At 48.3% G+C, this 25,440-nt stretch overlaps 8 protein-coding genes across 8 annotated transcripts; 4 read left to right on the forward strand and 4 right to left on the reverse strand.

Moving 5' to 3' along the window:
- Positions 1 to 2,539: 2,539 nt before the first annotated feature.
- On the forward strand, positions 2,540 to 4,378 carry RAM1 (CAAX farnesyltransferase (FTase) subunit beta; the record flags this gene model as incomplete). The annotated part of the gene is made up of 7 exons (XM_049254767.1): positions 2,540 to 2,886; positions 3,034 to 3,189; positions 3,248 to 3,322; positions 3,377 to 3,504; positions 3,554 to 3,671; positions 3,722 to 4,000; positions 4,084 to 4,378. 7 exons carry the CDS (start codon positions 2,540 to 2,542, stop codon positions 4,376 to 4,378), a joined length of 1,398 nt encoding a protein of 465 aa, XP_049106284.1.
- Positions 4,379 to 7,768: 3,390 nt separating this feature from the next.
- LOZ57_005741 (uncharacterized protein) lies at positions 7,769 to 8,023 on the forward strand (the record flags this gene model as incomplete). The annotated part of the gene is made up of 1 exon (XM_049254768.1): positions 7,769 to 8,023. The coding sequence occupies one exon, from the start codon at positions 7,769 to 7,771 to the stop codon at positions 8,021 to 8,023; it is 255 nt and encodes an 84-aa protein (XP_049106285.1).
- A 1,297-nt stretch (positions 8,024 to 9,320) lies between these two features.
- LOZ57_005742 (uncharacterized protein) lies at positions 9,321 to 9,832 on the reverse strand (the record flags this gene model as incomplete). Its single annotated transcript, XM_049254769.1, has 2 exons — positions 9,321 to 9,671; positions 9,728 to 9,832. The coding sequence occupies 2 exons, from the start codon at positions 9,830 to 9,832 to the stop codon at positions 9,321 to 9,323; spliced, it is 456 nt and encodes a 151-aa protein (XP_049106286.1).
- A 4,058-nt stretch (positions 9,833 to 13,890) lies between these two features.
- On the reverse strand, positions 13,891 to 15,850 carry HAS1 (ATP-dependent RNA helicase; the record flags this gene model as incomplete). Its single annotated transcript, XM_049254770.1, has 4 exons — positions 13,891 to 14,136; positions 14,199 to 14,459; positions 14,520 to 15,241; positions 15,301 to 15,850. The coding sequence occupies 4 exons, from the start codon at positions 15,848 to 15,850 to the stop codon at positions 13,891 to 13,893; spliced, it is 1,779 nt and encodes a 592-aa protein (XP_049106287.1).
- Positions 15,851 to 17,597: 1,747 nt separating this feature from the next.
- FLC3 (putative flavin carrier protein 3) lies at positions 17,598 to 20,078 on the forward strand (the record flags this gene model as incomplete). The annotated part of the gene is made up of 4 exons (XM_049254771.1): positions 17,598 to 17,970; positions 18,023 to 18,813; positions 18,882 to 19,382; positions 19,437 to 20,078. 4 exons carry the CDS (start codon positions 17,598 to 17,600, stop codon positions 20,076 to 20,078), a joined length of 2,307 nt encoding a protein of 768 aa, XP_049106288.1.
- A 665-nt stretch (positions 20,079 to 20,743) lies between these two features.
- On the reverse strand, positions 20,744 to 21,608 carry YHC1 (U1 small nuclear ribonucleoprotein C; the record flags this gene model as incomplete). The annotated part of the gene is made up of 4 exons (XM_049254772.1): positions 20,744 to 21,084; positions 21,163 to 21,243; positions 21,308 to 21,466; positions 21,542 to 21,608. 4 exons carry the CDS (start codon positions 21,606 to 21,608, stop codon positions 20,744 to 20,746), a joined length of 648 nt encoding a protein of 215 aa, XP_049106289.1.
- Positions 21,609 to 23,134: 1,526 nt separating this feature from the next.
- LOZ57_005746 (uncharacterized protein) lies at positions 23,135 to 23,683 on the forward strand (the record flags this gene model as incomplete). The annotated part of the gene is made up of 1 exon (XM_049254773.1): positions 23,135 to 23,683. The coding sequence occupies one exon, from the start codon at positions 23,135 to 23,137 to the stop codon at positions 23,681 to 23,683; it is 549 nt and encodes a 182-aa protein (XP_049106290.1).
- A 410-nt stretch (positions 23,684 to 24,093) lies between these two features.
- On the reverse strand, positions 24,094 to 25,116 carry LOZ57_005747 (uncharacterized protein; the record flags this gene model as incomplete). Its single annotated transcript, XM_049254774.1, has 6 exons — positions 24,094 to 24,204; positions 24,266 to 24,404; positions 24,456 to 24,506; positions 24,568 to 24,771; positions 24,827 to 24,935; positions 24,999 to 25,116. 6 exons carry the CDS (start codon positions 25,114 to 25,116, stop codon positions 24,094 to 24,096), a joined length of 732 nt encoding a protein of 243 aa, XP_049106291.1.
- Between the last annotated feature and the right edge of the window lie 324 nt (positions 25,117 to 25,440).

The raw sequence follows: 25,440 nt of genomic DNA on the forward strand, positions 1-25,440 counted from the left end.
TTGCCGTCCGAACGATATGACTGATGCTAGGTATGCACGCGCGCCATGTTGGGTTGGCCGCGTGCGGCGCTAACACCCATGCGCTGCGAGAGACCTTGGCCAGCGCTGTGCCATCGTGGACCCTGGAGCAGGCTGGGAAAAAAAGGCGAAAAGATGGACCTCGACCCCTCCTGGCAGCCTTTGCCGAAATCTTCGGGCGAACACTGTGTGCTGCCTCGCGCCTTGGCGAATACAACTAGCCTAGAACTCGCTGCCTCCTTCTGTTCTCCGTCGGAGCAAGATATTGACCGCCTCTCTAGGCTTACGCGAAAAACTACGCACTATCGCACAATGCTGTGGCGAGGCTCTATGGTCTCATCTCGTCACTACCAGGCCCATGATGATGCCTCCTGTGGAGCAGTCCAAATGCACATTCGGAGTACCTCCAGTACATACGAGAAAAGTGATGCGCCCTTGTCCGTTGGGAGCCTTGACCGGTTGTGTCCAGGCTTTAAACCACCGAATTTCGCACGTTTCCCGGCGTTTCTGGCTAATTGCACCTCCGTATTACCAACCCCAGACACTGACTGCCAATCAGAGGTGGCGCCATGCAAGTCGTATGTTGGTGCTGGAATGCTGACTGTTCCTCCTCCCGCCCTGGTTCCCATCAGAGCTCTCCCATCGCTTACTATTTTGGGAATCCTGGGCGCGCAGTGACCATAACTTCCGCCCTAGCCCTCCCTTTAACTAATGTATGCATTCCTCTTTACACATGAGTCTTGTCGATGGGCAAGATAATTCTCTGCTGCTAAGCGCTTGTTTTTCGACAAGTCAACTCTACCCAAGGTCACTATTGATTTCCTTGCGAAACCCAAGACCTATTAGGTGCTATTGATTGGCAGTATTTGTCATGCTTGTCAATCGCAAAGTACCCGCTATGGCACATACATACATCTATTTGACTTGGCCTGGCTACCATGCAATCACACGGTCCGCATCTTGCCGGCTATCAATGAAATTTGTTGAGACATGCCTTACGACGTGGGGCACCTCTGGTCATGAATACTATTCCCAGGATCAGGCGGGGTTGTCCGGTTGTTCACTATTGGGTTCTTTGCTCGTCGTTTCTCCCCGTCCCCCTAACCCACAGTCAAGAACCAGCAGTCCATGCGTTATTTCATGCTGATACTGATGCTTAGCTGGCTTGCCGCTCGGGGAACGGGGAATGGTTTACCTTGTTTTCCCCCCTTTCTCCATTGAAAACTGTGCATTGATATGTGATACGAAACAAGTTTTATCAAGGCCGTCCAGAACAAAATCGACCCTCAACACGGACCTCAATGTCACCATGCGTAACGGAGTGCCCTGTGCTCATTGCTACCACAATAGCCGAAGCGAGATCAAGTGGACGAAAAGCCTGATCTTGCCTTTTCTTGCAGAAGGAAGAATTCGGGCCGACAAAAATCTGACAATATGGCATTCGTTTTGACATCATCGGGCGCGCTATGCTCGATTGCAGTCCCGGTATATATCAGATGACGTTACTGTTAATTGATTTCGTGGAAGGTATGTCCCATCACTCAGAGTTACCACCAGACGGTTGTGTAGCCCCCCAAAAGCCTTTGAAGGGCAATAACGGGACTGATAACGTCCAACACCGTATGCTCACCTACCTTTTCTTTTTTATATACTTTTATCGGAATTTCGGCATTCATGGCGGGACTGTCGAAAAATAATCATTTGGGCGATAACTATTGCTCTCGACGACCACAAGTACTCCGTAGTCCACGATCAAGTGTAGACAAATAGTGTACTCTGTAGCCCAGATTTATTCGGGAGCCCTGCCTGCTAGTGAAGAGAGGATGGCCAGCATGCGCTAGCATCTCTTTCTTGTTAGAGTCTTGCATCAGATGGAGTTAAAACACATTGGTAGTAGTGTTTGGTAGATATCTGAGACAGCGATATACTATCAAATACAATACTTCCGACTGCCCAGCGATTCCCATTTCTTTCGGGTGTTTTTATATTTTCTTTCTAAGCGGAGAGAAGAAATGAGCACTGTAGATATGTGCCCTTCGCACTGGTCATGGTTCTATTCAAGCGGCATGGTCTTCTACCGGATGAGAAAGTGCCAGAGATGAGACCGAGTCCATTCGATTCTATGAACGGAAGTGAAGGCACTTGAAGGCCCTCATCAAGACATAACATTTGTCAACTTGCTGGTTTCGGATGCTATTTGGCCTGGTAAGCAAAAAGAACCATGGTTCTCGCAAACACAACACGATTGTGCAGTGTTCCAAACCCGACAACAATAGGCAAACTAGTTAACTATCCTTGCGACAAAGAAAACGCGCAGAACAATAGGTGCTAGTTCTCATATTCATATCACGGAGTATATGAACCTATCTCTTCCATGTATGGCGGCGTAAGGCCCGCCAGGCCGCTCCGTCGACGGGTTCGATTTCCTTCCTTCAAGCAATCCACGCCAAAACCATCGGGAGGCACGGCCAAAGCGCGCCCACCACGACCCCGCCCAGACGCACACCCATCGAAGAAGAAAATGGCCACGACAGATGAATACGCTCCGCCGCAGGCGGTCCCGGATCTCTTTACTCGGCTTCCCGCGATCCGTGATACCTTGGAGACCAAGACTTCTCAGGTCCAGGAAGAAACCGTTCAGACGTGTTTGCCGTTTCTGCAGGGCGTGTCTGATACGCTCTACGGCCCGTTCAATGAGCATGGCATACCCAGTCTGTACAGAGAAACCCACGTCGCTTATCTTTATGATGCTCTGGAAGACTATCCAAGCGGGTTTGCCGCTCTTGATGCGAGTCGTCCATGGATGATCTACTGGGCGCTTATTGGGCTATATCTTTTGGGAGAAGATGTGACCCAACTTCGAAGGCGGTAAGTTGATATGTTGTCGGTCTACATTTCTATTTGGCCAGTACTGCTATCAGTGCTGCGCTGGAGTGATATGAATCCTTTGTCTTCTATCTTGAGATGTTCGATGCTACTGTTGTCTGAGCCCTGTCTAACTCGCCTCTCTACCAGAGTCATATCGACGATTTTTCCCATGCAAAATCGCACTGGAGGCTTTGGCGGGGGACACGGCCAAATGTCGCATTGTGCATCGTCATACGCCGTTATCCTGAGCCTTGCTATGGTAGGAGGACAAGAAGCGCTGGAGCTAGTTGACCGGGTAGCAATGTAAGTTAGGATCTCTCGCGTGACCTCGTGTTTGGTTTTGAGCTAATATCTTTGAAAGCTGGAAGTGGTTAGGGCAATTGAAGCAGGCGGATGGTGGATTTCAAGTCTGTCTTGGAGGCGAAGAAGACGTTCGGTAAGTTTTACCTCTCGCATGGCGAGAGGTTTCTTTAGGCTAATCGGCAAGTAGAGGCGCATATTGTGCATTGGTGATGCTGGCGCTACTCGGACTTCCGGTTGAACTGCCCCCGGATGCACCAGCACGGGAATTTGGGCATGACACGTTTCTGAGCGGGTTGCCAGAATACCTTTCTACATGTGGGAGTCCATTTCAACGGCCCGAAAGTCTAAACTGATGGTATCTCAGGTCAAACGTATGAAGGCGGTATATCTGGAAGCCCCAAATCGGAAGCACATGGCAGCTACACCTTTTGCGCACTCGGGGCGTTGTGCCTCATGGGTAGCCCATCTCAAATGATTAATAAGTTAATATGTACCGTGTTGTTATATTGGGACTTTAGCTAATCATGGCTAGGTATCTGGATGTCCCTCAGCTGGTATCATGGCTGTCAGCAAGGCAACATGCCCCTGAAGGCGGATTTTCGGGGCGTACGAACAAATTGGTAGATGGATGTTACAGCTTTTGGCTGGGAGGTTCCTGGCCAATGGTACAAGCTGCCTTGAACGGCACGCAGGCAAGCTCGAACGATCCTCAACCCCGTTTTGGGAGCCTTTACAGCCGTGAGGGTTTGACAAGATATATTTTGGGCTGTTGTCAATCTCCGCATGGAGGGCTGCGTGATAAACCTGGAAAGTAAGCGAAACCATGAGAAGCAATCGAAATCCCCCTCACTGTTTACTTTATCACTAAGGAACTAACTTGCATCCAAATTCTAGACCAGCCGACTCTTATCATACGTGTTACACTCTCGCTGGCTTAAGTAGCACTCAAAACTACCATTTTGACACTGCCGCAGGGCCCACCGAGCGCGACCCATTCTCCTCCGCATTCTCATGGTCTCATGCCCCGCTTACGTCGAAGACGGATATCGAACCTGACGGGGTGGTGTTCCATGAAAGGGACCGGCTCGCTGTCCTGCACCCCCTCTTTGCTATCCCTCACTCTGCGGCAGAAGGCATGAGATCCTGGTACGATGCACGTCCAAGCCCAGAATTCAATATACATCCTTGAAGTGGCTCCGGGGCAATGGTCGCTGCGACGGAGACGTGGTTGGCTATACCGTTCTGGTTTAATGCGGCAAAGAACCCATGTCACGCTTCGTTGTTCTCAGACATTATTAAAGAAGAGCCGCATGTCTTACCCATATTTTCCTAGCGGCGATGGAAAATGACATCTTTTCTGCTTCACCAATGAGAGTGAAAGAGAGGCGTTCTTGGAACATTCGAGATTATGCGTCGAGGTGTGGCCCGCCACGGCGATTGTCGCAACCAGGGCTTATGATAAACAAGAACGTTCTCGTCACACACAAGATGAGCCGTTTTAACATCCCATGCATTGTGAGGCATTTGACTACCGGAAATCCAACGTCTGGTTTTTTATTTGAGCGCTTCTCTTCGGATCCCGCCTAGGGATTGCAGGAGAGGAGACGCATCTGGCGTAGTTCAACTCGTTTCTGGGAGCATGTTGCATATTTTCCCCACTGCCAACTCATCACTGCGTCTGATGCCTGTCACAGCGCATACATAATGCCAACGCTTTTTCTTGCCTTGTTCGCCTTTCCGTTTGCGCATCTGGACTCGAACACACCGTGGCGCAACGTGTGGGCTTCTCATGCATCTTTGCCAACTCTCGCCCCAAACACGCAGTCCCGTGCGGCGATGCTTTATACATAGTAGTCGTTTATCCAGAGTAGTCATATGTAACCCGACGAGTTGGTTTGTGTGCGGCACATGTTCCGGGATTACGATTCAGCCAGCTCGTATCCAGGACTCCTAGGCGGCACAGCCAGAGAATGGTAATTTGAAGTCGAACAGCCGTCTTGGCTAGCTAGTTAGTTACGGCGCTCGTCTCTACCAGAGCCAAGTTCATAATCCGGAATGCCTTCCCCGAAAATTGCGATGGTCAGCCTTACAACACAAGACGGCGTTGATGCAAGGCATCACTCGTTCCTGAAGGGCTTTTCTCCGTTCACTCTGCTGTCTCTGTGTGAGTTTGAAGGCGGCCATCACCCGCAGCATTGGCTGTATGGGTATCCCGGTCTCAACCGGAGTAACTGGAAGAGCCAGAGAAGGCTGCAAACCAGTCTTATCGCCGTTTCGCCCGCTGCGAGGCCTGCTTGGCACATACCGGATAGGTCATCGCGAGGGTCTCAGCTATCATCTGTGCAGGCATGTTGCATCCCTGCGCGATGCCGTCTTGGACTAAGAATGATGGACAGATTCCCATGCCACCCTACACCCCGTCCCACAAGAACTGAGGGAAACACTCAGCAGTTACGATTTTGCCCTTGGTGAGCAAAGCGCAGGGATCTTTAACTAGCGTACCCGCGGGCTGGCAAGATTTCAAAACAAAAAGGGCCGAGGAAAGCCAGGTGACAGGAATATTCTGCGGTTCATTCCCCCCCGTCTTGACATTTGGCTAGGCTGTGCTTGACAACATGCAGAGCGCCAGTCGCCTGAATGCCCCCCTGTTGTAACCAGGAATCCAGCCAGCATGTTTTTGGGTCTACAAGCTCACGGCTATCGTTTTTAAAGGTGGAGTTACGATATGCATGTAAATATATCCACAGACGGGGCAAATCGCACCCAAAGGCTGCCAACTAGGAACTACGGAGTATTCCATCCATCATCTAGCCCTGAATTAACGGTAGAACGACGAGACGGAGAACACTCTTTCATTTTGTCGAAAGGCGTCCCACCAGCATATTCTCGATATCTCAGTGCTACATATGTAAAGGGGTTGTAACTTTAAACGAGCCTCCAAGACTTGCACATGAAGACCTGGTAGCCTTCCCGGACCCTTTCGCCACGAGACTCAGCCGTCAACAATCCCCGGGTCCGGGCGAGCATTAACCTCATCCCGATGGGATGGAAAGTCAATTTAACTGGAGGTTGTATTGCGACTGCAAAGGTGCATGACCGTGGGTTGGACCCCAGCACGGTAAGCTGGCTGTTTGACTCGACAAAGCGGAGGTGCGAAATCACGGCCGACTCGAGGCGCGCGGGGAACAGGCGGTAATCGCATTGGCGGGCGGGATGCCACTAACGACGTGAGTGTACTGTACAGTAGTGGCCGCCGCCGTGGGCATCGTTGCGTGGGTCGACGACGGCCACAGAACAGCGGTGTTTGGCTGACTGTCTGCGGGGTTTCGCTCGATCACATTTGAAGGGACCGGGAAGGCTTCTAGCGAGCCTGATTGCCGCAGACTCGCTCTCCCTCTGCAAGTGCACACCTTGCTAGAGGTGGGCCGAGAGGAACACTTGTCCAAGCGCTGGTCTTGTCAAGTCTCGATCGACAGCGAATCAACGCTTGATAGGCTGGCAGGGAATTTCAGCGCCGTCACTGGCAGATATGCTGCCAACGCATCAAAAAGCCAAAAAAAGGGGAGCCAGATTCCCACACAACGGAAGACAAAATTCTTCTTCCCGGCCTGTTGGTCTTTCTGCGGAAAAACCATATATGGCATTGGTCGAAAAAAATAAAAAAGCTCGCGCTCGGTGGCCAGGGTTCCTGATATTAGCTATATGATTATTTTGCGGCCCCCACCGTGGCATTGACAGTCTGATGCTGCATTAAAACGCGCTTGCTTCGCTGTCTGCTTGACAATGGCTCGTCTACATATTTCCGACCGAAGGAGTGATGGCACCCAGCTTATAGTCTTGCCCGATTGTCTTTTCCTGATTTATACTGGGCGCTTTCGGTTCAGATAACAATTTCACGGACTGCCTCGCCCCCTTATCTTCGCTTTTGACCGTTTGCCAGTGCTATTGAATGGTTGTGGCGCTGTCGGGCAACGACCGCCGTTAGAAACCTCTGTGGATCTCAGTCTCGCTCCCCGTGATCCAGAATTTGGTGAATTCTAGAGCCGGTTAGAGTCGACAATCGCGTATCACACCCCAAGAGCAGATCCAACCACGTTGTGAGGGCCTCTCGCCATGTATTACATCCTATATCTTGCCAGTATGTTGTCCTGCCCCAGTAGTCCGCTTGTCTGCCGCTCCTCGGCCTGCCTGTGATTTCCCACTATAAAACGCGCCCTCCCTGTTAGAGATCTGGATTCTGCCATGTATGGGGGTGATTGTACCTGCGCACCAACAACACCAAGCCGGTATGTGGGCGCGTTTGCGTTGAGCATCGCCTATTAGTCTGTACAGAGTACATGCATGTTGAGACACCTTGCTCGCCTTGCCACGGCCCTCTGATGTCGCGCAGCAAACCCGTGATTTGCTTTTTCTAAACTCCCTCGTCACAGGCCTCTGCCGTCGCCGCCGCTGGCCGGAGCCGCATTACGAGCCGTACGGCGGTGCCGCAGGATTCACGTGTGTCGTCCGCGTCAACAACCGCGAGTATCAGACCGACACCGTTTGCGAAACCGAGATGCTGGCGCGCGAAAACGCCGCCATGCGCGCCTACCTGATCTGCCGCAACTTCTCCGTGAACGATGGCATGTATCCCGCCGGCCATGACCACGGGGGAATCATCCAGGGCGTGCCTGTCGCCATCGGCACCGGTCGAAGGAGCCGCTACCACAACGACGACATCGAGTCGTCTGTCAGTGATAGGAGCCGGAGCGGAGGCAGCAGTCCACAAAGCTGCGAAGACCGCCAGGGCAACGCTTCCAGCAGAGCCTTGCACTTTGGCTCCCGCGTGCTCTGACTTCCAAGCTTCTTTTCCGGCTATGCTCTACGACAGCCGCTTAATGACCCTGAAGTTCAGCAGATGATGACCACATGTACGACGAAAAATAAGAGGTGTCCGGTTGATGGGACTCCTTATGACGCTTACGGCCTGCGTTTGTTTGTTTTCGAGAGTTCTTTCGCTAGACAGACGGGTCTTACAGCACTGTCTGGGGTAATGAGCCATGATTATGACTGAAATGTTAACGACTGTGATGACGACACGATTTCATAGAATTTGGTATTCTCCTCGCCGAGTTTAATTTGAGAATATAGTGCTGGAATCGCTCTTCTACCCCCAGAATGATCGATGTTCCCTGCTTTGAATGTAGTTAGTTAATTGGATGCAACCCTCTGTATACGGAGGATAACCAGTTACTTCTGCCGCTATGTATCAAACATCGAGAATATGTGCCTTGTTTCGCACTGCTACTCTTCCATGCTGATCTGTGAAAAGAGGAGACACTATGTTTGGCTATTGTAACTACCTAGGATGTGTGGTGAAAATCCCAGCCAAACAGTGCAAACATATTTGATATTCCAAAAATGGACTTTGGGTGGATTGTTCTTGATTCAACCCAGCCTGCACTCCTCTCAATAGAATCATACCCTGAGCCACTCGTTAAATGAAGATGGAATTGCCCTGTTTGGACCGTAAATTTATACCTCTATTCCGATTGGCACCGTTTCAAAGCAAAAAAGAGCCGACGAACCCAAATACCTTGAGTGTGATTTGGTCACATCTTCGGCTCTATTCTCGGTAACTTGGTTGCATGAGCCTTCCTGATAATTCCGAGACCGATCGAATCTAACACTGTACAAGGAGAAGTTTAGACGCCGTAAATGTGTCTGTGCGCGACAGAGAAACACAGGTGCAACGGTCGTTCAGTGCGGAGTTTGGCACGGTGCGACCTTCATAAAAAGCTTCAGAAAGATCATCAATATCTATCCCGAAACAAAATGACAGTTCGATGCCTGGATAGACCGTATCAAACAGCCTATTTATACTAGGCCATAAACAGAGCATAAAAGAGAGCCCATAGAACAAAATGGAAAATCCTGCCAATATCCACGCAAAGACCGAAATAACACCTGTTCCTAGTTTATGTCATGACGCCGTTCGATGTATCCGCTGTATGTCGGAGATTCATCGTGCGCCGTTCCGCACAGGGTCATAGTATCCCGTAGTTCTGGTCGGTGCCTCACATCCTGCCGTGCCACCCTTCCCTCCCTTTGATTGGGGTTGACCTGGCACACATTTCAGTTCTTGAAGCAATTTATTTACAAGGGAGGGGATGTGGTGTATTACCAGAGTTGTTTCCAGGGCTGTTTTCGTCATTTTTCTTTCGATTGCGATTGTTACGAATATCTCTTGAGCGAAAGACGCTGTAAAGCAGCCAGCCAGTTACCCAATTAGGGCCGTATTCGCCATTTGTTGCGCCGCGATCGAACAAAGGTCGAGTCACTGGTCCTGCTCGGTACCAGATCTCCAAGATACCCCATCTTTGTCTATCTGGTCGCATGTGGTGCCAGAAGTATGGCGGCCTCGCTTCCGGGTCGTGCCTCAGATTTTCCAGCAAATTTGAACTATCCGAATTCATCTGATTATAAACAGCGATCGCTTCGTCCTGAGGGCGATTGTCAGTTCCACTGGTCAAAATGGTATTGGACTTCAGCTACTCACTCTCATTGCGCGATATAATGGGTCATGCTGAGGGTTATTAACATCAAGGCCAAGCGCTTGCATGAATTCCTCCTTTGAAACTCGGGCGCCTACGGGCGCGGCCATTCTAGAATAGGGCTTTTAAAGTGAGATGCGGAACAAATTGAAAGATGACTGAAACGAAGTCAAAGTCTGACGCGGATTCCGAATCTCTTCTAAAAACTAACAATGGCAATATAGGTCTAGACTATATGTTTGGAAGATGAAATTTAATATGCGTCAATCCTCGCTTTATAGCTGGACTAAGCGAAAAGAAACTACCTTTATACCGTTATCTTGCAGTTTCTCCGGAAATGATGCTCCCGGATTTTCTCCTTGAAAAAAAGCACTCGAGAAGGGGGTTGTATGCAAGTTCCTGCTTGAATGCCTTACCGCAGCGCACGGAATGTTAATTGTACGGGGTACTTGATGCATAACATGAGCTCTATACGCAGCTATAGCCCGCTTTGTCCTATCAGTTGAACAGCCAAGATGGAAGGCTCGGGTGGAATCTCGCCCCTTGTTGGGTTTTCAATAACAAAACGAGGTCTCAAATTTGAATGCATATTGCGCCACATCGATCAGCAACCACGTCCTCGGATTCTCTGGGTCGCCGGACAGTCAGCCCGCAAGGATAGGCCAAAAGAACAACAACAGATGCACCTAGTTTTACTTCTTCAAGGATTCATTGATCTTAATGGAGCTTCTACTACCCGGAATTTCCGAACGGCTATGGAACCTGGACCATTGAGCCTTTACACTGTTCACATCCAACCTTACACAAGTGTTACAGACATCCACTGCAATGTTATCTTTTTTATATATAGACGCTTGAGTACAATCACCGCCTTCAATAATTTTGGTAAGCTGTTTCTCCAGTTCCGCCCTTTCCCTTCAAATAAAAACTCTCGCTTCCTGTCATCCCAAGAACCCCCCCTTTACCAATCATAACTTGGGGGTATGATGTGGCGTGATATCACCATCTTTCTTAGCCACTCACAATCTACCTTTAATTAGCCGACACTGGGAGAACCCGATGGTCTTTTAAATCTGATTCGTTTCAACGGCTTTCAACACCCGACCGTATTGGACGCCTTTCCGATCAAATGCCGGCGTCACAACTCTCGATACCTGCATATATACTCCGTACTAGTGCATATTACGGGGGGCTAGGACTGGCTGCTCCATGGATGTTCAACAATCCCGGTCACACCTTTTCCCGCCCCTTCAGCCATCCTGCATTAAGGCTAGCGATGTTAGGCTGTTATCCAGGCTATCTATCGGGGTTAATGTTGGGTTGTTTCTCTTTATTGGTCCCTTCCTGCATATACTTTCGTATGGGCCACTTTTTCTCCGTGGAAGACTCGGAATTCCGACGCTCTCCATAATCACTGAGGTTGATCTTGACTGTTACTCTATGTAACGCCAACGTGATGGCGCTGTTAGAAGGTCCTCTCAGTACACTTTGACCGTCAAACTAGCTTCCATCCAGACTGAAAATCCGATGGAATGGTTCAGCCTAATTGGATTCACAACCATCGATGGTCAGGTGGTTATCCTGGGTGTACGTACATACTGTACATGAGTACTCCGTATGTATGCAAATACGTGTATGCATCTCCGTTGGACTTCCCCATTGATTACCGCCTTCATGTCTGCTGATCACTGGGCTGGGATGCACTTGACTAAAGATTCTTCGGAGTCTGTCAATATCTCGTTCCTATTACTCTCATCTGATGTGGAAAAGGACACTGAAAACGCAGTATTACTGTCAAAATAGTTTCAGTGTAACTATTGATAACGAAAGCACCTTCCGGTCTTTCCCACTACTTTGTCAATGCGAATATGGCTCTTCTAACTTTCAGGGCGCGAACCATCATGCAACCGGACAACTCCTTGTTCGATGCCGATCTCAGTCGTCATAGTCTATCTTTCAACCCCGTATACTCCGTAAGTTTCAACCACGGCGACCTAGCAGGGTTCATAATTATCCCTGGATGTTGAGAGAACTCAACACCCTCCCCAACTTCTCGTTACCGTTTTTATACCCTTTTTGATGGCGTGGTACTTTCAAAAATCCAGTCACTATACTTGCCAAACATAACATATTCCGATAGATGCCCGATAAGCACATCTATGACTTGTTACTCCATTCCTGATCACTGTATTGGTTGTTTTGGCTTGCAGAGGGCGCTCCAGTGACTTTCCTTGTTGCAACTTGACATAACTGTAATACAAAATGTTTACAGGCACATGATCATCTGCAATTCGACACTAAGCAAGGTTTTTGACCTGGATGCGATAAAGTATTGATACCTACTGATTATCCTTATAGCTGAACTAGGAGAAAAACCAAAACCTACGTGGCAGTGGTTTGTTGTACTCACTTAACGGACACGTTGGAATTGGACTCCGTATGTTACATGTACATACAATATCAGAAAAAAGTCTCAACATTTCCTCTTTTCTCCTGCTATTCTCAAAGGCCTTTGCTGTCAAGGAACATGCTAGTACAAGGCCAACAGCAGCAGCACATCTCGTGATCACTAGGTTGTGGATATTTTTCAGGATCAGTGTCTGTGATCAATATCTAATGAGATTCTAGTGACATATATCTGTCTGTCTACATTCGTCAGCAGTACATACCTGAATCTCATATGGTTGCCCATAGGAAAATTTAAAAAGGCAAGAAACCTCTGAATGTTCGGGTTCTCAACTGCCATATCTATTTCATATTGACTAGCGGCTATCACATTGCTGAACTGTTGAGTTAGATATGAGAAAGTTATTTTGATTCAAGCTACCCCACCTCTCTCCCACATTTCGGGTATATCTGGGTATTACGTCCCTCAACATTAAAGTCATATCACAGTTTGTCACAAAAAGGGCTGGTACTGGATCATGGTCAATACTTGTCCCAATCCTCTAGCTTTACTTGCATATGCAGTTATGTTTGCATGGAGGCATATTGAACGCAACCTTCCTTGTTGTCACTGGCCATACCGTGTCACATTTGTTATTAAATATCGGCCAAGGTGCCTGGCAATTGCTGGTGCACACTTCACATTGGTTCCAACATTTTTAGAAGCTGCCATCTACCAGCTAGGATACTTTATGCACACGCTTTGTGGTGCTATTAGTTAATTTGAAGTAGCCCAAGAAGACTTTAGGGCGCTCTTAGGAACAAAATACATTTGTTTTTTTTAGCCACTGGGCTTACAAACTGTGTGACTGGGATACTGTGCCACCATCAAGCAAAAATGGAGCCACGCCCAAATATACCACGCATGTTCCTGTGAGTTGACCTAATAGTAAGGTTACTGGACACTGTGGCACATCAGAAATCTGCCGCCTTGAACGGCTGGATTTGCTGCGGATTCCTTTCCGGTTCGTGATATTTGCTGCCATGTTGTGCAACAGTATTTTGCTCTGGATGTAGAGTCTTGCTTCCGGTATAGGATCCGTAGACCGTACGGAATCTATACAAATGCTGATTGGTATAGAGGAGCTACTGAGGTGGTTAAAAGAAGCATAAGCAAGAGAGGCTGGTGGTCTGAGAGTTTAGGATTTTCTAAAGGGCGTGTTAGGAATGGAATGATTGAAAACTTCCTGCCAACAAATAACTACAATCCGTGGATGTTCATCACAACCACAGGGTACCAAAAACCAGTGGTGATACACAAGGAGTATCATCTCCACTGGGGTGCCAATTTTACCACGGATCATGCACGTACAAATGCCCATATACTTTGGAAGAAGGTTGGTTTTCTTACATGCTTCCACTGGACCTGTTGCGCTCCATGTCCTCAATTGGTATACCGAAAAATGGGACTACTTGATGGGCAGGGTTTTGTTCCCTTAGAAGCTTTCATTATTCTTGTCATATATAGTCTTCCTATATTGAAGTACACTCACACAGGATGTGTGGTACCATGTGTGGTATTTTTCGTACGGAGATTATTTAGAATGAATGGGCTTGAGAGAGCTACAAAATAAACACAGCTTTCTTGGGTCTGGAGTGCGAGCAAGCAACATCAATGACCAAATGGAGAGGGCGTTAACGTAGAAGATTGGCACGACGTCTCTGTCGTAACAATAAATTTGGGGTCTATGGGTCTTCTAGACTATTAAACGAAATAGGATATCTAATTACCAGAGCCGTTCCTCTTGAATTTTGACCCATGTTTTGACTGGCTTCCATAATTTCGTCGAGTAGGTTGTTTTTTATCACGACTCATGCTGGCACCTAGTGTGATGTCTACCCTTGGGGGTGTGGGAAAGCCAAACCCCTTTGCAACTTTGACAAGATCGAGTTTGTTGACGTCGAAGACAGAACGGAGAGAGTGTGACGCATAGGCTTGCAGGTAAGATCTATAGCCATCTTTGGCAGACTGTGAGGAAAATAAGTAAAGAATCCACACGGCTGAAAGAAAGGCGACCACATAGAACTTACCTTGTTTAAATAATAATTCTGGCCGATCAACTTTTCTAGTTGAGATTGCACATTAACTATCTTTTTTGCTGGGAATTCGAATTCTACAACCGGTACTCGAGCATCCCGGAGGTGTTTCAAGAAACCAACCTCTGAAGGTTGAAGAAACATTAAACTGCGCCCTTTACCATCTGCACCACGAGCAGTTCGACCGACACGATGGATGTAGTCTCTTGGATCATCTGGTGGATCAAACTGGATGATCCAGTCCACAGCGGGGATCTAACGAAATGAATTAGTAACCGATAATCCCTCTTGAGTGGAAATGGGTAAGCAGCATACATCTAAACCTCTTGCAGCAACATCTGTGCAAATTAGAGTGCCCTGCTTTGCGTTGCAGAATTCAAAAAACGTATTTGTTCGCTTTTGTTGTTTCTGTTTACCGTGGAGATCGAGGACGGGAAGATCAATATAGTTCAAAAGTTCGGCATGGTATTTAACACAGTTGCAGCTCGAGAAGAAAACAATTATCTTCTTTTTAAGATTTCTTTTCAAAAACGAAAATAAGAGGAGAAAGCGTTTGTCTGAGTCGCACACGACGTAGCCCTGTTCGAGGCCTTCGACGGTGCTATGCTCTTTGCGGTGATCAACGTTTATGTATAAGGGACCAGGGCGTAAAGAGATGCGCGCAAGATCCTCAACCTTGGTCGTTTGCGTAGCGGAGAAGAGCATTGTCTGGCGATCTTCTGAGGGTAGTATTTTGACAATCTGTTTCATTTCATCCTCGAACCCAACTTCTAAAATTCGATCCGCCTCATCGATCACGAGAGCTTTAAGATTCTTGAATACGAAACCGTCTGTATTCTGAAGATGGTCAAGCAGGCGTCCGGGTGTTGCAATAAGCAAATTTACTCCCTTGGTCAGCTTCTCCGCTTCTGCTCTTCGATTGGCGCCACCAATCACAATGCCGTAGGTCTGCGAATGGTGTGCCATGAGTTCCCGAGCAACACCAAAAATCTGAAGCGCGAGTTCGCGGGTAGGAGACACCACGATGACACCAGTTCCTAGGAAAGCACAATAGTGAGTAAGGGTCGTTTTCCGAGAGGAAAATCTATAATCTAACCGTTTCTAGGTTTAAAACGTAAAGCACTTAGCATTTCGACAGCAGGTATTAAAAACGATAAGGTCTTTCCTGAGCCCGTTTTTGCGGCCCCGAGAACGTCTCTACCAACCATCAGTGGTGGTATTCCCCTTCGTTGGATTTCGGTCATAGTCTCAAAGCCCATTTCTTGTATTGCCTTCAACGTCTTCTCCGAAAGATTAAGCTCAGAAAACTTCAGGGGCTCATTTTCTGTCTGGGGCAAGGAGACCGCATTTAGGGAGGGTAATTCGGGTGCTTCTGATTCCACATTTTTGTCTCCATTCTCCTCCACTAGAGCTTCCAGAGTCCCATTGTTAGCTTCGGTAGTAGGATCTGGGGTCTCGGCTCCATCAGTATCGTCCGCATCTTTCGAGGGCGACGAATGGTTTGTTTTGCGCTTTTTTACCTCCTGTACGGTGACGGTCGTCGGGATCGAAGGTTTAATCGTTTTCTCTGTGGGCTCTGCAGGGGCATTCCCACCCCCGGCATGCTTCCGCTTTCTTTTCTTCGAGTGCTCTTTCGATGTTTCCATTGCGGCAGGCATTCTGTATTATTAAAGTAGGTGTCGTTCGCTCTTCAACAGCTTCGAATTTCGACCAAAAAAGTTTTGCGTATGTCGATCACGTGAAGATAGTGCGATAAGCACCTGCACGAGCCACCCCGCCCATCACCAGCCACAGCATCAGTTGATGAACACAAGATGGAATCTCTTCTGGAGGTTGGCATTCGCTCACTGGAGCCCTACAAACATTCCTGGACCGTACGAATGGGGAGCTTCATTGTACACATCGTTATATGAAGTAGTGCGACCCTGCTACGTTCGTGGTGTATGAAAAGAGCACAACTCCGTACGGAGTCCAAAACCATCAACAGGACGTTTCACAGTTTCAGAAGATACGGAATACTATATGGATGAGCGGTACAACAGCAATAATAATAAGAAGAAGAATAATAGCGGTGCTATTTGGCCAGGCGTTGAATTGCGGGTTCGAAGCTCAGACTTGAAACTTCAAGGGCGAACATGGGACACATTTGCCTCCAGACATGTAACCCATTAACCAGAGGAGAAACCTAATAATAGACTAAAACGGAGCCGGGAAAACTGAGAGAATTAACAGAGCGGAAAGTGTACGATGCCGGCTGTAGGAGGCTGTTGTCGGCGCATAGGAAGCGCAACGGGTCGAAGGAGAACCCAGCGATAACATGGCTCGTCTAATACGGGGTAGCGGCTCCAAGACAATAAAAGGTTGACAAAAGCCCTTGGTGCACTGATTCCACCTCGCTTGTTTTCGGTCGGCAGCAAAAGGGAGGAAACAAGAGTGACGCCGAGGACCGCCAAATGGCATGTCTGCAAGTACTCCGTAGCGGCCGCCTAAAAACGCTCGGCCAGGCGGCTGCGCGGCGATCAGCGAGCCATAGCTGCTATTCTGGGCGGCGAGACAAGCAAACCGGCTGCGGAGCGCTGGGCGGGCGATGCTGATGTTGATCTGAGGCTGGGCTGGCGAACGCGTGTGCGCCCGGCGGCTGTGCAGCGTGACAATACCGTACGGCCGAGGCGCTGCTGAGTAATCGCCGCTCCACCGGCACGGCGTAGTCAGCAGCGCCAAGCGCCAGTCCGGCCACACGATTGGCCAGCCTTCCCGCCAAGCAGCGCCTTGCCCCTGCCGCCCCCCGTACGAGCGCGTATGAGACAGCCCGCCGTAGCGTCGTCTCCACCTGCTGCATCTCGATCTCGCAACCTCATCGCTTCGGCTTCACCATCGTCAAGTCGCCGCCAACGTCCCCCCCTGATCTCTCTATTCTCAGTGCCCTTTGTCCCCCGTGTTCTCTCGTCTGTTTCTCGTCCGCGTGCCGTTGCTGGCTTACCTGGTCGGTCGCTCTGCTGGCTTGTTTTGCTTGGCCCCTGCTGGCGTCGCTTTCCATTCATGCCTTGTCCGTCCCACGCTTTCTTATGATTTGATTACACTCTCGTCCAGCCGCTCCATCTTTCCGTCGCTCGTTTACCGCCCTCTCTGGAAAGCGGATATTCTCAAAACCGGCCCTCGCAACCACCTGCCGTCGCACGCGGCATAACCCACCTCGATCACCCACCGCTTTCTTCCCCCGTCGTGATCGCCCTGTCTCTATATGTCCTGAACTGATCCTCCGTTTTTCTGAAATCGCGGGTGGTTTTGAGGATCCTGACGTGCTAGCCGCCTCTCAGACTACTGAACGCCGTGGAGCATCTCGACCCCCATCACGACTGAATAGAATTGCTCTTTCCCAACTTGACCGACACGATGAGGTTATTGTCGTTTTTCTGCGCTTTGGTTGCGTTTCTTCCCTTCTCCCATGTTGCAGCCTCTATCAAATTGATTGAATCGAAGTCCCTCGTCCCCTGCCAGGATAATTCCAACTTTACCGCCACACTTTTTAGTGTCCTTTTTACCCCACACAACAACTCTTTGAGGGTTGAGGTGGTTGGTGTATCCTCCATCGCTGGTAATGTTACTGCCCAAGTGGAATTGATCGCCTATGGCTTCACTGCACTCAAGCAAGTCATCGACCCGTGCAAGCTGAAAAATAATGCCGTGTGTCCGATGACCAAGGGGCCGATCAATCTGGAGACTAATTATAACAATCTCCCTTCTGATGTGGTCAATAGAGTACCAGGTAGGTAATCTGGCCACCCTTCGATCGGACTTTCCATTAATGATGAGACTAGGCGTTGCGTATGGCGTTCCAGACCTTGACTTGAAAGTCAGAATCTATGTAAACTCAACGAATTCGAGGACCAGTATCGCCTGTGTTGAGGCTGCGCTTTCCAATGGAAAAACTGTTTATCATCGAACCGTCGCTTGGATTGTGGCTGTTATCGCTGGCTTAGGTCTAGTCACATCCGCTGTCACCTCTGGATTGGGTCACTCGAATACCGCGGCGCATGTTGCTGCTAATGCACTTTCTTTGTTTGGATTTTTCCAGGCTCAGGCTATGATTGGAATGTCTAGCGTGAAGATGCCTCCGATTGTACAATCTTGGACGCAAAATTTCCAGTGGAGTATGGGTATCATTCGTGTGGGTTTTATTCAGCGACTTGCTACGTGGTATCAACGTGCAACGGGTGGACAGCCTTCCACCGTTTTACAGTCACTCTCGAACACATCGGTTCAAGTATTGAGAAAGAGATCACCTGAAATACTCCATGAGCTTGTTACCCGAGCAGCTATGCAGCTCGTTAAGCGCACAAACAGAGACGACGGCGTGAGCGAAAATAGTGCAACAACAGTCGTTCGGGGTATCGAAAGAGTTGGCTTCCGGGCTCGTATTGAACGCACTAATATCTTCATGACCGGCTTGATTTTTTTCGTCATTTTTGTCGCTATTGTTATGGGCCTCGTGGCAGCATTTAAAGGTGTCTGTGAACTCCTTGCCAAAGCTGGAAGAATGAAGAGCGAAAAATTCCAGGATTTCCGACATGGGTGGCGTATTGTGATGAGAGGTATCTTATTTCGGCTGGTGAGTTCTGAGGTTGTCAACACTGGTGTTTTTTCCGCGGCTAATGAGCTTTTTTCTCTTTTCTTTAGACATTGATCGGCTTCCCACAGATGTGTATTTTATGCCTCTGGGAGATGATGCATAAAGATTCTCCTGCAGAAGTTGTTCTTGCTGTTGTGATGGTCCTTGCTGTGGTTGCTTCTCTTGCCTGGGCAGCATGGAAAGTCATTCGCCTAGCTAAAAAATCAGTGCTCATGCATAAGAACCCAGCATACATCCTCTACTCAGATCCGTCTGCTCTCAACAAATGGGGTTTCCTCTACATTCAATATCGGGCTACAGCATACTACTTTGTTGTTCCCGTTCTGGTCTACCTTTTTGTTAAAGCTATGTTCATTGCATTAGCACAAAATGCTCCCAGAGTCCAAGCGTTTGGCCTGTTCTTTATTGAATTGGCAATGCTTATCGGAGTGTCCGTTTTCCGCCCTTGGATGGACAAGAAGACTAATATTTTCAACATTTCTATCGCTGCGGTCAACTTTTTCAATGTCCTTCTGTTACTCTTTTTCACTGAGATCTTCCGACAACCGGTAAGTTCAATATCATTTTATGTGTAATAATATTCACTAATGGGTTATTTTTAGGGTCTTGTAACTGGTGTCATGGGCGTTGTCTTCTTCATCACTAATGTGGCGTTCGCCCTAATACTTCTTATTCTTGTTCTCATTGCCTCAATCTACGCCGTTGTATCAAAGAACCCGGATACGCGTTACCAACCCATGAGGGATGATCGTGGCTCCTTCATTAAATCTCAAACCCAACTGACAACTGAATTGGATGCCCTTGGTGCGACAGCACGCGGCGAAGGAAAAGGGTATATGGATGACGATACTTCATTCTCGAATCAGTCTTTAAATCGCAGCCACAATGACTCCGTCAAGAACGGCGTTTCTGGTATTGCTACCGGCCAGCAGGGTGCCCGACAACCGCCTCACTCCCCAGTGGACACATCTGTTCCACTTTTCCCTATGGGGGAGCAAGGCCAAGGCCAACTCTCTCCATCCAACATACCACCAACTCATGATCCCCGTGGAATGTATCACAACAACAATGCTAGCACTCATAGTGGAGACTTTTACGGCCGATCTCAGAATACGTCACCGGTGCCTAGAGCATACACAGGCTCACCGTTTGGCAGAGATGGGTCCGCAGCCCCAAATCCCCATCAATACCGCATGCAAAACAATGGAAGCCCCTGGCAAAGAGGTGCTGGTTATGAGCGTTAAAAATTACTTTTGACTTGCAAACTAGGTATATCGGAGAATAAGGTTGCACAGTTGTGCAGCGAGTACTTATTACTTTGAAGATATTCATGACCAGCAATTGCGTTTTGTTTTATTGCTGGTTTTCTCTGTGCTTGCAATTTTTGCATGGCACCACTTCCCATACATATTTTCACAATATTTATTACGGCTAATAACCTTTTTCCTTACTCTCAAGGTGTTCGGCGAGTTCTCTTGTGATGTACTCAATTTACTTATGATGACCTTCACTATTACTTTCTTTGTACATTTACTTGTGCATCCTTGTAGTGTTCTTTGACAGGCTTGGTTTAGAGAGTGCTATTACCGGTTTGGGTCTTTTTCCATACTTTACGTGATGCCTCACAGGTACCTATAATTCCAATTACAAATTTGACATCTTTATAGAATGAAGTATCATGCTATTTGTAGCAAAATGCTGAGACTTTTGAATTATCCTCGATCATAGTCTTGATCAAGCTCAAAAATTTTCACACTGACCGAGTATAACTTACGCCTAGGTAAAGTAACGCCTCTAAATACAGAAGCCGACCGATTACAAACAAAACACCAAGAAGAAATTCACCAGACCAGGGGTAGGGTCAAAGGGAAAATGGAACACGACACAAACGATTCGAAGAAACGTTTGTTCAACCTACTCCTGGAGGCGGGCCAGAAAACCCAGCAGGCGGCCCCGGCGCTGCTCCTCCAGGTACTCCAGGACTAGGTGCATTCCCAGGCATGTTGCTTGGGCTGGGACCACCTGGAGGTCCCATCATTGGTGGTGGAGGGAAACCAGGGCCACCCGGGGGTGGGAGCGGGAAATTTGGCGGAGGAATGAATTGACCACCGGGTGGTGGGAATGGAAGGTTACCCGGTGGTGGTACCATGCCCGGAGCGTTTGGGGGGATCGGGAATTCGCCGGGGGGTGGTACCCCACCCGGAAACGGAGCGTTGGGTGGGAAGGGGGGCATACCCCTGCCGCCAGGAACTGTTCGGACGGAAAGTATTTAGTAAGTTTGCTGTATCCGGGTAATTGACAAACAGTGGTAGATGAAAGACAACGTACAAGGCATCATGCCGGCGGGCGGGGCACCGGGACCACCTGGCATCGGAAATGGTGGTGGTAATGGCATTGACCCTGGGCGACCTAAACGCTGCATGGTTAACCACCGGTATCTCTGAATGGCCTGTAGAAGCAGTTTATAGCGTACCTGGAAATCCGAATGGAGGTGGCGGGAATCCACCAGGGGCGCCTGGAACTCCAGGAATACCGGGATGTTGGAGCATGGGGTTGGCCGCAGCCTGGCCTTCAGCGGCGTAAGAGGATGTAATGGAATCAATAACCGATTGGGCCTTTTCGTGACCAATCTCTAGAAATCGAAAAAAAAAGAGAAGTCAGTCGTTTCAAAATAGAATGGCAATCCAGACCGGGACGAGAAGCTCACGTTGATAGTATTCGACCACGTTTCTCAAGTGATTCCGACCTGCATTGTGGGCTTTACGTACACTCATCGAGTCATGAGTGAGGTATACATCACAATAGTCACCTAAGGCACACGAACCATGTTAGCGAATTGAACATCTCGTTGGCGCAAACATCTCTCCGACCCCAACCAATTCCAAGCGGTGCCCGGGTGGAGTTCAGTAAGATCTCAAAGGGTGAAATCGTATTATTATAGTGAAGAGCTCAACCTACAGAAGAGTGCACAGAAGGTTAGCTGGACGACCTATTGTCAAGTCTCGGAGGAGACATGCTGCACGCATCGCGGCCATATGGGGGTAGACTTATATTTCGGCATCTTGATTGGCGAGTTGAAATACCACCCGCACTTTCCAACTCGTAGAGACTGTGTTCAATGAAGCGTTTCCTTCTCTCTGACAATTCGAGGGCTTTGCCTCCACGTTTTCGTTCGCTTCGTTGTCGGTCTGATGAATTGACCGAGGGGGTGGACGTTTTCAGATATTGACAAAGGAGGTACCCTTTCAAATACTAAAAATGAGCGGCTACAGAAGGCCTAGCTAAAGAAAAAACCAAACCCTTGACTAAGGGCGTCGCGTTGTCGTCCAACTATCCGCGTCGCAAATGAAGCTTGATGGCCAGGGCGGAGACGAGGGGCAAAATAATTTAACTAACTATATCACGTGCAAGAGAACCTGATTAGTCATTATGTCAATGCTTATATAACCAGATAATAGCGGCATGACACCAAAGTGCGAAACAGAACTCCGTTCTTTAAATTCGGTTGTAGAATACCTCCTCCAGAGAGAAATATTAAAATATCCATTATAAGTTCGATTCCTCCGCCAAATTAGTATACCATGCCCGGATGCAGAGTTTTCTTGAATATAGATGGTCCCGCTTTGAATTACGGAGCGAGGCCTTCGTCGCTCGCTGCATGAACGCCCTGATCCATGACCACCATCTCTCTCTGCGCTTGAAAACACATGGCCTTAAATGATATTCTTCTTCCTAAAAAAGAACCCACTGACAGCGAAAGAATGGAAAGAATGGTTGGTAAATCGTAGAGTCACACAGAGCATTCTTATGTACTCCGTCTACAACCCAGGTGTTCTAATCGCCGTGGGGCAGCCCGTCAAGTATTGAGTCACAGGCCCGTGTTTTCTCTTTTGAGCCATTCTGCATGCGCCGTTCAAACTTCTCTGCGAAGATCTGCTAAAGTATTTGAGCAACATCGGTTTCTCTCCAACAGCATTTAACGTGTTTAACGTCCAGGTGTGCTGTGTTGAATGCGGGAGTACGTGGAAGGAAACCCGCCGTCGAACCGCTGAGACTCACGTAGCGCTTCTACTCGATAGCGTACTGCGCGCTCTTCTTGAGACTGTACTTGCTCGACTATTGGACCATGGCCTTTAGCCCACCTGCAGCATGCATTATCTCACAAGGCACCCTTGCCGTGAGGCTGATAGAATGAATCCCACCCCTCCTCAGAACGGTCACTACTTCACTCTTCACTTGAAGCTGTGCTCTCATATAACTCAGCTGCAGTACCCTACAACAGTCACGATAACGATAGAAAATGGCGGCTGAACCTGTATACGTTCCTCGTTCTAGCGAAACTGTATACCATATTGCGCGTGAAGTTGTTCAGCTGCTTAAGCAATCGGGTGAAACCCTTGCTGTCTCTGAGTCGCTCACCGGCGGGGGAGTCATGGCTACTCTGACATCTGTTGAAGGGTGCAGTGCTGTTTTCCGCGGCGGGGTTGTATCGTACGCCACTCCAGTCAAGCAGCATCTTCTCAAAGTCGACGGCGATCTGATATCTGAGCATGGAGTCATACATTCTGATGTGGCTTCCCAGATGGCCACCGGGGCGAGGGACATTATGACCCAGCAGGGCATGGCCCAGACTTCTTGGGGAATCGGTACGACTGGAGTGGCGGGCCCAGATCCCCAGGATGGAAAACCAGTGGGGATGGTTTTCATCGGTGTGGCTTCTGCTAAAGGTAGTAAGGGCTTCGGGCCATTTCTTTTTCCCGGCTCACGCGAACGGGTTCGAAACGCTACGATTATTGAAGCACTTTTTCTCCTTCGCCAGGAGTTGCTCAGCTCAAGAGAGCAAGCTTAGACTGCTTGCACAAATAGTCAACAAAAGATGTATGGATGCTAGTGGTGAGTAGTGATTCTTTATATTACTATAGGGGGTCTTTGCAACTAACAATGCCAGTGAACGCTTAAAATTTCCTGGCAACTAGACACATGCATGCTAGATTAGGCAGATTTACTACCTATAAACAAAAGAACTAAACAGAGCTTAAATTCTAACCAAGATATTGTGGAGCCAAAACGTGCCAAAAGAAAAAGAAAAAAAGGACCAAGGCGAAAAGGGGACCTATCAATTTTCCTTGTGGTAAAGACTGCATGCCAACCATATGTCAAGACGATCGATACTCCAAGCTATATATAAGCTCGCACCAAGAGCAAACTCTGTTCTGGAATTCTCCACTGTAATCGGAGGTAATTGGTATATTATGCGACCTAGCCGGATTTGTTGTATATGATTAGAAAGGCTGGCACGATCGCTTCCTCAGTGTAAACGACTCGTTCATCTGATGAAAATGAGCTTGATCGTCCAGGCACAGCGTGTACCTGCAGCCAGTTGTGGTTAGACATCGAACTCTAGATAAACTTGATATAAGATGAAACACACCGAATCAAAGCCCGGAGGAGGGCTTGTCAGCATTGGCATATCTTCCGTTGTTCTAAAAGGCTCTCCAAGAGCAACCTTACAAAGAAGCATAGCTTTATCGTAAATGCTTGTATCTTTGTTTTTCGCATACTTGTCGGCCCTACACCAATTTTAGCTCGAAAGTAAGAAAGGCAATAGATCAGCGACATACTTGGAGCTCTCTGCGGTTGTATAAAGCCCCAGACCAAGTCTAGCCCCGTGACTTCGAAATTGATCAGTTAGCCTAGGTCGCTTCGATACGTAGTTCGAGAAACCAAACTCACAACCCGGTTGACTGCTTCAACTCTAGATCGGGACCAAAACCCTCACAGATGGCTTGGCAAAGTTTACAATCAGGGTGAGCGCAGGGAGTAGTAACTCCCAGTTCCCCGAGAGGACAATATCGAGGAACGCCGCGAAAGAGGAGCTTCTCATTTGCCAAACTCAACCCCTGGAACCTAAATTCCCCCTCTCTCTCGAGGCTCAATCTTTAGGTACAAGGTGTTAATATATTATGTTATAGATGATAACGTCAAGACTTACCGATATTTGTTGTACCGATTCATTGCAAGTAGGTTTCCGGTAAGTTGATAAATACTCAAGATTGAGGGGAGCTTCAAAGCATTCCATCCATCTAGGAATCGCCAAGCAACTGGTGCTGGTCAGGACAAAAAAGACCAAAAAACAAAAAGATGGTATTCTGAGCTTCACAAACCATCATGATATAGGTCGTCGTCTTTTGAGACCTTAGTGAGCTCAGGTTTGAAGTTATCGAAATACTGGGCTGAGTCTAGGAAGCGTCGCATACGAATTGAAGGATCAGAGTCGAACATGCTGGAATACATGAGGCAATTGGAACGAAGAGAAGTTAGCAAAGTTGGCCTTTCCCAGGGTGCAGTGTATATCCGATGTATCTCTTTTCCAGTCGAGGGTGTGGCTTCCAAAGCACCACACTGGTGTTCACAACATCCTTTATATACAAAATCAGGTGCTGATATCTGAACACCAGAGAATAAACTCAGAATGGTTCAGCTGGCAATTGGGTCTCCATCCTGACGGTTGGCATCCCTATTGTGAATCAAAATTGTAAAGAAGTGTTGCTTCTGCGACAATTATTGTTTTGTTTCTCACATGCTTGAAGAAACATATGCATCTCA

The sequence above is a fragment of the Ophidiomyces ophidiicola genome, assembly GCF_022830035.1.
Source record: "Ophidiomyces ophidiicola strain CBS 122913 chromosome Unknown scaffold_31, whole genome shotgun sequence".
NCBI classification, from domain to species: Eukaryota; Fungi; Ascomycota; class Eurotiomycetes; order Onygenales; family Onygenaceae; genus Ophidiomyces; species Ophidiomyces ophidiicola.